General features: G+C 40.1%; 1 protein-coding gene across 1 annotated transcript; it reads left to right on the forward strand.

The window, feature by feature from the left end:
• The first annotated feature begins 456 nt into the window (after positions 1-456).
• dact3a (dishevelled-binding antagonist of beta-catenin 3a) lies at positions 457-8872 on the forward strand. Its single transcript, XM_051911463.1, has 4 exons — positions 457-865; positions 5488-5605; positions 6171-6257; positions 7284-8872. The coding sequence occupies exons 1-4, from the start codon at positions 656-658 to the stop codon at positions 8378-8380; spliced, it is 1512 nt and encodes a 503-aa protein (XP_051767423.1). The 5' UTR covers positions 457-655; the 3' UTR covers positions 8381-8872.
• Positions 8873-11816: the final 2944 nt, after the last annotated feature.

The following is an 11816-nucleotide window of genomic DNA, read 5'->3' on the forward strand; positions in this document are numbered from 1 at the left end:
ATACATGATACACGTAATAGTATGAAAATAAATAAATAAATAAATAAAGGAATAAATGACTTTTATAATTAATTATATATTTTATAATATAATTATGTGATTTTTTTTAATTAAATATATTCCTGATTCCTTTATTTTTTTTACTTTTTCTTTCATTTAGTAGCTTTTTTCTGTGTTCGTAATTTTTTTAAACTTTTATTTGGTCTTTCATTTATTTATTTTTTTATGTATTTTTATTTTTATGCATACATTTATTCCCACATTTATTTATTTATAAGTTTATATATATATATATATATATATATATATATATATATTTATTTATTGTTTATTACATATGTATATATATGTTTGTTAATTTATTTTTGGAGGTCCTTTGAAAGGGGGCGGGGATATTAAAAATATTAATTTGCGGAGAAAATCTGTAGCCAATAAAAAGCGGACGGGCAGAATATGCTAATGAGCTCTTGACAGCTGTGAAAGTGTAATCCAGCCGCAGCTCGCGAGGAAGGGGACCGTTAACTCTCTCAAACTGACAGGATTTTATCATGGATACCACATTTACTTCATTAAAAACGGCTGTCGGTGTAGTTTAACGTTAAGTGTGCGGTTTTCCTCCTCTTTAGATGTGTTTGCGGTGAAGGAGTCGTTAATAATGTTCCGTTTGTTCTCGCTGGCGGCGGCGGAGCGCAGCAGACAGAAGCAGCGGCTCGAGCTCAGTCTGGCGGGAATCTGCGAGCTCGAGCTGCTCAAGCGGCGGCACGAGGCGTTGATCATCAGCGCGCTCGCGCTTCACACTCCCGAACCGGAACCGGAGAGTCCGGCGCGGCCGCACGACGACTCGAACCCGAGGTTCCCGCCGCCGGTAAGGCTCCCTTGATCGATTATATACATGTAAAAACTGTTTGGTAACTGAGTTTAATTAATTAAATGCGCGAGGGAACGAATCTTCACATAATAATCACCCATAAAGAAAAGCTCATTCTCAGAGTGTTTAATAGTTTTGTGGTATTTTCTACACTGAAGAAAAAGGAAATGATGTAGAAACAGTTTCACTCAGAAATTTGCTAGTATATTTCAATAAAAATTCGAAGTAGACAGACAGAAATAGTATTTATTTATTTTTTAAACATACTCCTATAGTCTGTTATATTTCCAACTTAATAATAGTATGTCGAAATTGTTGTTTTTGTCCTTCAGACTAAAGTTTGTAGAACTTTAATATTAATCGGAGAAACATGTTAATTTGGTAAAGTTTGTAGTATATCATGAGCAAAATATAAGAATAACGTTAATTTTCCTCAGAGAAACATGTTCATTTGTCATCAGTGGTTTATTAGTCCACAGAAGATTAACATGGGTGGGATTTATTGATATACAAAGGTTTATTACATTAAGTGTTTTGTTAAATCTACAAATCTTAGTAAATCTACAATCCACTTTACAATAAGGTTAACATTAGTTAAAATACTTCTGAAGCAATTATTAATCTTAGTTACTGTTATTTTTAACATTTACTAATCCGTATCTGTTAATATTTTTTAATGGGCCTAAGCTGAGATACTGTTAACCAATGTTAGTTAATGACTTTAAAGGGTTAGTTCACCCAAAAATGAAGATTCTGTCATTAATTACTCTCCCTCATGTCGTTCCACACCCGTAAGGCCTTCGTTCATCTTCAGAACACAAATTAAGATATTTTTGATGAAATCCGAGAGGTTTTTTTTATCATCAATAGATGAAATTACCACCTTCAAGGTCCAGAAAGGTACTAAAGACATCGTTAAAACAGTCATGTGACTGCAGTGGTTCAACCTTAATGTTATGAAGAGACGAGAATACTGTTTGTGCGCAAAAACAAAACAAAAATAACCACTTTATTCCACAAATTCGTCTCTCCTCTGTCATTCTGTTATGCTATTTTCATTGTAGCGTTTCCAGGTTCTACGTCAGAACGCCGACTCATTATTGCTGGTCACATGATCAGCACGACACACGCGTATGATGCTGACGCAGGAGCCGGCCAATAATGAGTCGCCGTTCGGACATAAACACGGAAAAGCAGCACTGCGCCAACAGCGTAACAGACTGACAGGAAAGAGAAAAAAATTTCTGTTTTGTTTTTGCGCACAAAAAGTATTCTCATCTCTTCATAACATTAAGGTTGAACCACTGCAGTCACATGACTGTTTTAACTTTGTTTTTACTACTTTTCTGGACCTTGAATGTGGTAATTTCATCTATTGATGATAAAAAAAAAAAAACTCTCGGATTTCATCAAAAATATCTTAATTTGTGTTCTGAAGATGAACGAAGGTCTTACAGGTGTGGAACGACATGAGGGAGAGTAATTAATGACAGAATCTTAATTTTTTGGTGAACTAACCCTTTAACTAACTGGACCTTATTGTGAAGTGCTTCTCGTATTTTGTATTGTTGGTGGACTTTAGTTTGTGACCAGAATGTTTGATGAGGGTTCTGGATCTGAAGAAACCTCACTGGTTCTGAACAAGGACACACACACACACGCACACACACAGAGTCAGTGTTTATTCCTGGCATCAGCGCTGACAGCAATCTGACACAAGACAACAGCCGGAAACACTTCACACACTGCCCTCATTTCATCTGTGTGTGTGTGTGTGTTTGTGTGTGTGTGTTGTATAAACACAAGTGTGTGTGCTAGTGTAGTGCTGGTGGTCTCTCGCTCTGATTGGCCAGTGCTGCTGTAATTAACGGGATCGTCTTTCTCTTCAGAAGCAGCCAGTGAAGTAATAATTGCAGTGTTCAAACGAGTCGTATGTGTGAATAATTGATGAGAAGAAAAGGTTAAATTGCAGTGGAGTTCTGCTGAGCTGCTTCTCTAATCGCGATCCGTGTTTTATCATGTTTTATCGCCTTTATTTCTGCAGCGCTTTATACAGTACAGATTGTTTCAAAGCAGCTAATAAACTGCTGTAGTGTCGTTATTCAGATCAGTGTTGATTCAGTTGAGTTCAGTAACTGTGTAAAGTTCATTTAAACTATAAGCAGCTCAATAGTGTCGTCAACATCTGAAGAGATGAAGCCCAGATGTGATTCACTGGGTGTGTCTCAATCCGCTCCTCTCTTCAGCAGTAAGTGCACTGCTCAGGGAGCCTCAGTAGGGCTGGATCATTCCAGTGCACTGATTCATTCACTCCATAGACATTCCTAATGCAAAATAAAAGCAGCTGTTCAACTTTCTTTAGATGTTCGTTTATTAACTGATTCTCATTGTCTTAATGCTTCTTTACTGTCTGGAATGACTGTTCACATCATCAGCACAACATTGTGATCATTAATTAATGATTTAATACTTCGTTATTGATTTCTGCTGTAAATGTCACTGTTCCAAGAGATTCCTCTTTCAAAGATCAGGTGATTATTTGAGTTTTCCATAATACTTCATTGAGTTGTGTGTGTGTGTGTGTGTGTATGAGAGTGTGTGTGTGACTGTGTTTGAGTGTGTGTGAGTGAGTGAGTGTGTTTTAATGTGTGTGTGTGTGCACGCATTTTCATGATTTATGAGGACAAAAATTTGCATAATGACATGGGTATTACACTGGTATTACGACGTAAACATGAATTATGAGGACATTTCATGAGTCCTCATATTTAAAATAGCTTTAAAAACATACTAAACAATGTTTTATTAAAAATGTAAAAATGCAGAATGTTTCCTGTGATGGGTAGGGTTAGAGGTAGTGTAAGGGGAGAAAATGTACAGTTTGTACAGTATAAAAGCCATTACTCCTATGGAATGTCCTCACTTTGATAGCAAAACAAACCTGTGTGTGTGTGTGTGTGTGTGTGTGATTGAGTGTGTGTGTGTGATTGAGTGTAAACAAGTAAAATTTTGAGATCTGACCTCCAAAATCTTTACGGCGTGTTTGTGATGGTAAGAAATGGCAAAGCAACCAAACGGGTGTCGCACTTTACCATCTAACAGGAGAGCAAAGGCATTTTGTTTAACAAAATCACTATTCATTGTAAAAAGTGCTGACCTGCAGTTGTTACCTGGAGGAGCTATTTCTGCTTGATTTAAAACTAAACTTAGTTCTTGCCATAAAAAATACACTTTTATGTTGATTGTTGCATTGAAAATCTTCAGTTGGTTCAACAACTAAAGAGTCAATGTTAAAAGACATTCAGTTCACATAATTTAATTGAGCCAACTGAACATTTTTCAATGCAGCAAGTAAACATAAAATTTAAAGTTTTGATGTCAAAAAAAGGGTCCTCCATTAGATGGTAAAGTGTGACACCTGTTTGGTTGCCTTTACATTTAACAATCTATCTATCTATCTATCTATCTATCTATCCATTTCTGATAAACTCATTAACTCAAAAGGATTTCCGAGTTAATCAGTGATGTGTGTGTGTGTGTGTGTGTGCGAGTGTGTGTGTGTGTGTCTGTGTGTGTGTGTGTGCGAGTGAGTGTCTGAGTGAGAGAGAGAGTGTGTGTATGTGAGTGTATGTGTGTCTCTTGTCAGTCTTCAGCATGATTGTGTTTTTGTGTAAATCAGTCAATATGAATAATTGATGGTAAAATTATTTTGTCAGATTGATTGAATCTCGTGCGGCCTGCAGTTTCCATGACGATGAGTGTGCACTTCATCTGGTTAAGCTAACAGCTTTAGTGCATGATCTTATTTGGGGGAGCCATTAGTAAACACACACACACTGCTGACATCTGACCTGTAAACACTTCCCCCAAAACACACACACACACACACAGGTGTCAGCTGTCGGCCACAAACGCTTCTGTACTGATTTGATCTGCTAATGTTGTTTTCACTAATCATTGAGTCTGTCACATGTTTCTTAGCAACCAACTAAACTAGCCTTTAAATACTAGATATCATGTTCAGGGTGGGTTGATTTAGTCACACGAAAAATTCTGATACTCCTTAAAAATAATGATTAATAAACAGTATTATTATACATTGATTCTTCTGTACACTAATATATTTCTGTCATAATTTCCTCAAGTTAAACTTATTTTGGCATGTCGTGTTGAAGAGCTGTGAGTAAAATTCAGTGTTACAGTAAATTACATTTTTATGATTCCGTGATTCTGTCCATGTTTTCTGACATCACAGGGCTCTTAGTTCAGCTCGTTTTGGTCCAAACAGCTGGTTTTGGAGATCTAGAGGGTCACGGTGAATTAGACGCAGGACATTACGTTCCTCTTGTTCCCAGAAACCCATTCTTCATTCTCCGCTCATCTGAGTTTAATAAACCTGCACAGGGATAGTTCAAAGTTCCCCTCCTCACGCTCACACAGACGACCCAGAATGCCTTGAGATAATGGAGTAATTGGGAGTATTTATAGAGCTCAGTCTCATCCTAAAAAAGTCACATGATCAAAGACTAACTGTTTTATTTAGTTACTTATTTATTTTACATTTTAAATTCTTTGGACTGATTTAACTCTGATTTGATGAAATCATGTGTGTGTTTCAGGACGCGTCGTGGAGTCTGATGAAGCTGCTGCAGCATCAGGTTGGAGAGCTGAAGGTGGACGCAGACAGCTGCGCAGTCGAGCCTCTTACTGACGCTGGAGACGGTCGACACAGCTCAGGTACGGCCTGCAACAACAACATCATCTACATGATCACACTTCGCTCACTAACGATTGATTGTGATTGGTCACTGGTGTCATTCTGTGATCTAATGGAGCTCAACAGTCAGTTCTGGAAGTTAAAGTCCCATTCATTTTCTCCACTAAACCATTAAAGACAGACTAACAGAGCGACGGGGTTGATAACGGCATATGCTTTTGTTGAAGATATGGATCAATATCAGTTTTTATGTCCGATTCCGCTGCCTTGATACAGATACCAACTTTTTTTTTTTCTTGCTCACCTTAGAATAGTGTTAATTTTCTCAGCTATTTTTTATTATTTTATTTTATTATTTTGGTCTTAGTTACATTTTAGTCATGATATAATAATGGTTAAACTAATAATTACAATTATTTTGCTTAATCTTGATTAGTGAACATGATTGTTTTCATTTTGAGAAATTATTGCACTTTCAACATTAGCACAAATCAAGAGAATGTCGACTGATACACATTTTACTCATTAAATATATATATATATATATATATATATATATATATTTGTGTGTGTATTTTCTATCAGGTTCTGAACAGACTGAGGGTCCTTGTCTTCTCGGCCCGTCTGACTTCGCCCGCCCCGTCCGGCTCTCTGAGAGACCCAAGTCTGTTGGTAAGAGGACCACCCAAATATCCTCCTTACACCCATCAAACACCCACGTCTGTCTGCCAGCACTGCACACACACACACACACACTTACACACACACACACTCACACACAAACGCTTATAGAGATCCAGTTCACTCTTGTGGCCGTACACTCCAAAAAATGATGTTCTTCCTCAGTGTTTCTGTCTTGTTTTCCAGCACAAATATCTAAACATTCTTAAATCAAGATACATTTACTGGAGAAGAGAAATGACTGAAGATATTGAGTCTTGTATCTTACTTTAAATAAATATAATAAGTCTTAATCAAATTTTTTAAAAACATTCCAAAGTGTAATATTGACTGTTCAGTGAAATGGTTAAAGCAGAGACTGCAGAAATCACACAGAGTCATGAGACCCTTTAAGCTTCAGTGTGAATATACACGTCTGACACTGAGGAGAAGAAAGACCCGCTCTGTTAGAGAACACACTCTCACTCTTACACACTCACTCACACACACACACACACACACACTCACTCACTCACACACACTCGCACACAAACAAAATTCTTTCATTTTCCAAATGTTATCTAACATAATTATAAATTATTATTTTAAATGTATCAAATGATAAATTATCAATTTTCCAAATGTTTTGCATTTTCCCCTTTTTAAACTTACGCAACTTTTAGATTTTGGTGACTACATTTTTTTAAACTATTGTAAAGAAAGCTTGTTTCCGCCACTGAATAAAAAATAAAAAATGTAATTGCGACTTTTTATCTCGCAATTGTGAGAAAAAAAGTCACAATAATGTTTTAAATTGTTTTATTCCGTGGCAGAAAAAAGCTTCCATATATTTGTGTATGAGATGTACTATATAAAATAAACTTGGCTTGACATATAAATTATTTTATCAAATGTGGTTTAATCAACAGTTTGCAGAACAGTCAAGTGGATCGAAACTCTCAAGCATCTTTATTCATTGATTCGTTGTCTGTTTGCTGTGTTCAATATTATAACGATGCTCCATGTCTCTGTTTGTAGGTGATGTATTTGTTGGTCGTGAGCTGAACGGGTCGGTTCGTGCTCCAGTTCCCCGCTCTCTCTCGGCGCCCCATCCTCCGCTGGAGGGCATCGGTGAAGAGGAGCCGTGGGTGTGGCAGCCCGGAGACGACGCAGATGACGAACCCACTGCGGAGGACTACAGACAGGCGCAGCGTGTGGAGACATACATCCTGGGCCTGATCCAGCGCCGCTCACCTCCCGCCAGACCGAACAAACCTCGCACCAGCCTGGGACCCGAAACCAGAGTAATCAGACAGAGCAGCATCAGCCGCAAAGAGCCGGCGTACGTCCAGTGGGCCGACGACGAGCAGCAGTGCTCCGTCCGCTATCCCAGACCGGTGCTCGCCGGGATTCGCTCCACGTCACTGGATTTTCCTAGCAGCAGCGAGGCCGAATCGCCACAACATGTCTATCAACACGCACACTCTCCGTCCTCTGACGAGCTGGTGAACGCGCAATACATCCCAGCGCAGCCTTGTCGCGCTCAAGCGTACAAAGCTCCGAAAGCCGGACGCTCACCTGAGAGGAAGCCAAGAGCGGCGCTGAAGAAGTGCCGCTTCACGGAGGAAAAGATCGTGCCGAAGAAGCCCGGCCGGAAAGCCTGCCGCGCCCAATCAGAGAACAACCTGCGAGGAGTTTCCGAGCGCAAATACAACACAGCGGAGAGGAATGTTACGCCCAAAACACGCCGCGGATCGGGTCACCGCCGCTGGCGCTCCACGCTGGAACTGAGTCAGGACGAAGCTGAGACCGAACAACCAATCAGACGCTCCCGTAAGCCTCGCCCACCGCCCTGTGTCTACAGCCAGCCGGCACCGCATATCCATACCCGCGAAGACCCGCCGGGAGAGTCCGAGTCCAGCCTGAGCGAGGCCGAATCGCCCGCCTCCAGCTCGCTGTCCAGTGACTCTGACGAGAGCGGCGGATTGGTGTGGCCGCAGCAGCTGGCTCCGCCTTCTCCACCCGGAAACACCCTGCAGCCCAAAGCCTTTGTGAAGATCAAAGCCTCGCATGCGCTCAAGAAGAAGATCCTGAGGTTCAGAACCGGGTCACTCAAAGTCATGACCACCGTATGAGACACACACACGCACGTCATTACCACATGAGCCACACTCACAAAGACACACACATGCACAAGTCATGACCACCATATGAGCGACAAGCACACACACACGCACTCACTCACTCACGCACTCACACACACACACACACTTATTCCTGTTGAATATCTTGTGTGTTTTGGCTAATTCAGTTCAGTTTCGTTTTGCTCAACCCTGATCCCCAGTACGCAGTGATGTTCATTCTAGGATGGAGACACTTTACCGTTTGTTTGGGCAGAAATAGAGGACGATAGACTGAGTGCAACTCAACACACCTTTACGACACTCATGGCGTAAGATGCTGAAAAAACAGCAGCCAAACATCTGACGTCCGTCTGCATTGACCAACACTTTAACATATCACAGATAAACCGAGATGAATCACGACAATGATGATGTCACACATGTAAATGTCTGTAAATGTTCCCTGTATTTAAACCTGTAAATAAAAACCTCTTCGTAATGATATGCTAATGTCGCGATGAAACGGAAGTAGCCTCCATATTCTGACGTACATTCGAGTGTTATGGATTATTGATAAAGAATCAATGTATTCTATGCATTGATTGTTGATTGACTGTTGCGATGTGGGCGTGGCTCTCAACAGTTTATGCAGATGAGCGTGAGCTGGCAGGGGCGGAGTTTAAGCGCACTAAATGATTGGAGAATCCTATAATCACTGGAAGATCTAGTTTGAATTTAACATTACGAGGTCAAAAAAAATAAAACATGCACAGATTAATTCTTCACAAAGATCTATAATAGGCATTTAAAAATTAAATATGGTGAATTTTCATTTCATGCCAACTTTAAAGATCCAAATGACTGTTGTGCGGTAACTGTAGAGATTCCTGAGTTTTGCTGATGTATGATTTGATCTCCTGTTCAATCCTCTGCGAAGGGAAAGTGCTTGTGAAACGGCAGGAATGTTTATTTGGAGAGATTGTGAAAGCATCAGTGTTTGCTGTGTCAGAGTTCAGCGGCATTTCTGCCTTGTGCGTTTCTTGAACAGTGAAGCTGCGGTACGTTCACATAAACACTTCTTCATCTCAGAGGAGACGCACAATAATGAGCTCCAGCTGGAGCAGAACCATCTTCTCGCTCCATTCCATTAATGTGACTGAAACAGTGGGCCATTGACAGATCCGTGTGCGGGACGGACGGCCTGCTGGATGAATTCTGGGAGTTTACATAGTTTGAGTCTCTACAGATGACTTCGTTCTCTCTCAGCAGTGTTATTTTAGTATCACTGATACTCTATCCCAGCAAACAGGGAACGTAATCTCAAAGTTATGAACAAACGTTCTTCCAGTAACGTTAATAGAACGTTATCTGGTCTTTAATAATGTTCTCAAAGCGTTCTGTATGCATTGTTCATGGAACGGTTTAGTTGGATGTTCATCTAAAGTTTTTTTAAATGTTACGGAACGTTCAGACAACATTCAAAAGTAACGTTCCCATAATGTTTGAAGAATGGAATGTTTTCTTAACGTTCACATAACCAAGAAAAAATGTTTTTAAAACATTTAAAAAACAGGACGTTTAGAGAACATTCAGAAATGTTAGGGTTAGGGTTAGCTAAAGCGTGCGCATGATTTACTATTTCGTTCCCTCGATTTGCTAAAGCGTGCGCACGATTTACTATTTCGTTCCCTCGATTTGCTAAAGCGTGCGCATGATTTACTATTTCGTTCCCTCGATTTGCTAAAGCGTGTGCATGATTTACTATTTCGTTCCCTCGATTTGCTAAAGCGTGCGCACGTTTTACTATTTCGTTCCCTCGATTTGCTAAAGCGTGCGCACGATTTACTATTTCGTTCCCTCGATTTGCTAAATCGTGCGCACGATTTACTATTTCGTTCCCTCGATTTGCTAAAGCGTGCGCACGATTTACTATTTCGTTCCCTCGATTTGCTAAAGCGTGCGCACGATTTACTATTTCGTTCCCTCGATTTGCTAAAGCGTGCGCACGATTTACTATTTCGTTCCCTCGATTTGCTAAAGCGTGCGCACGTTTTACTATTTCGTTCCCTCGATTTGCTAAAGCGTGCGCACGATTTACTATTTCGTTCCCTCGATTTGCTAAATCGTGCGCACGATTTACTATTTCGTTCCCTCGATTTGCTAAAGCGTGCGCACGTTTTACTATTTCGTTCCCTCGATTTGCTAAAGCGTGCGCACGATTTACTATTTCGTTCCCTCGATTTGCTAAAGCGTGCGCACGATTTACTATTTCGTTCCCTCGATTTGCTAAAGCGTGCGCACGTTTTACTATTTCGTTCCCTCGATTTGCTAAAGCGTGCGCACGTTTTACTATTTCGTTCCCTCGATTTGCTAAAGCGTGCGCACGTTTTACTATTTCGTTCCCTCGATTTGCTAAAGCGTGCGCACGATTTACTATTTCGTTCCCTCGATTTGCTAAAGCGTGCGCACGTTTTACTATTTCGTTCCCTCGATTTGCTAAAGCGTGCGCACGTTTTACTATTTCGTTCCCTCGATTTGCTAAAGCGTGCGCACGATTTACTATTTCGTTCCCTCGATTTGCTAAATCGTGCGCATGATTTTGCAAATCGAGGGAACAAATGAATAAATTGTGCGCACGATTTAGCTTATTTTTTTCCTGCGTGTCGTGTGTGGGGCTCCAGAAGTTAGCAAAACGTTCCTAGAACATATTCTTGTTAGTTGGGATTAGTTTTTGTAAACAGATTGTTTTTTCATTAATCAAGATACATTTACTGGAGAAACATCATGACTTCAGATATTATGTCTTTAAAGGTGCAGGAAAGCAATTTCTGAGAAACGCTGTTGATATTTAAAATCACCAAAACAAACACGCTCCTACCCAAAAGGATCACACTTCTATCTTGATAGCTCCGCCCCCAAATTCACAAACATGCTATGTAACACAGGCACCTCCCCCCTCACGAGTGGACACGCCTCTTACTGCTGATTGGCTACATGTGTTGTGGCCCTCGGTCCGATCCACTTTCAGCTGGGTTTCTCAGAAATTGTTTACTGCAACTTTAAGTGAGTTTATGCTTAAAACAAACATCTGCCCGTGGGGTCAGAAAAATCAACTTAATTCAAAGGGAAAACAAGATTATTTTTCTGACTCCATTATCAGATATTTGTTCTTGTTTTAAGCACAAACTCACTTCATTTTGATAATTTTTTTCATTAAATAAGACTCAATATCTTCAGTCATTTTGCTTCTCCAGTAAATGTATCTTGATTTAATGTTTAGATATTTGTGCTGGAAAACAAGAAATCATTTTTTGATTTTTAACCAGTAAATCATCCTTGGTTCTTTTGAACATTCTGGTAAACCATCTGTACAGCCACTAACCAGCACAAACCAGCCAAATCCAGTATTGTGAATTGGTGCAGGATCATGTCGGTGGTTTCAGCAGGA

The sequence above is a fragment of the Ctenopharyngodon idella genome, chromosome 10, assembly GCF_019924925.1.
Source record: "Ctenopharyngodon idella isolate HZGC_01 chromosome 10, HZGC01, whole genome shotgun sequence".
NCBI classification, from domain to species: Eukaryota; Metazoa; Chordata; class Actinopteri; order Cypriniformes; family Xenocyprididae; genus Ctenopharyngodon; species Ctenopharyngodon idella.

Excerpts from the sequence above, each read along its gene's own strand:
- dact3a (XM_051911463.1), top strand. The coding sequence starts at position 656 with ATGTTCCGTTTGTTCTCGCTGGCGGCGGCGGAGCGCAGCAGACAGAAG. Across the intron at positions 866-5,487 it reads ACCCGAGGTTCCCGCCGCCG|GACGCGTCGTGGAGTCTGAT; the intron begins GTAAGGCTCCCT and ends TGTGTGTTTCAG. Across the intron at positions 5,606-6,170 it reads AGACGGTCGACACAGCTCAG|GTTCTGAACAGACTGAGGGT; the intron begins GTACGGCCTGCA and ends ATTTTCTATCAG.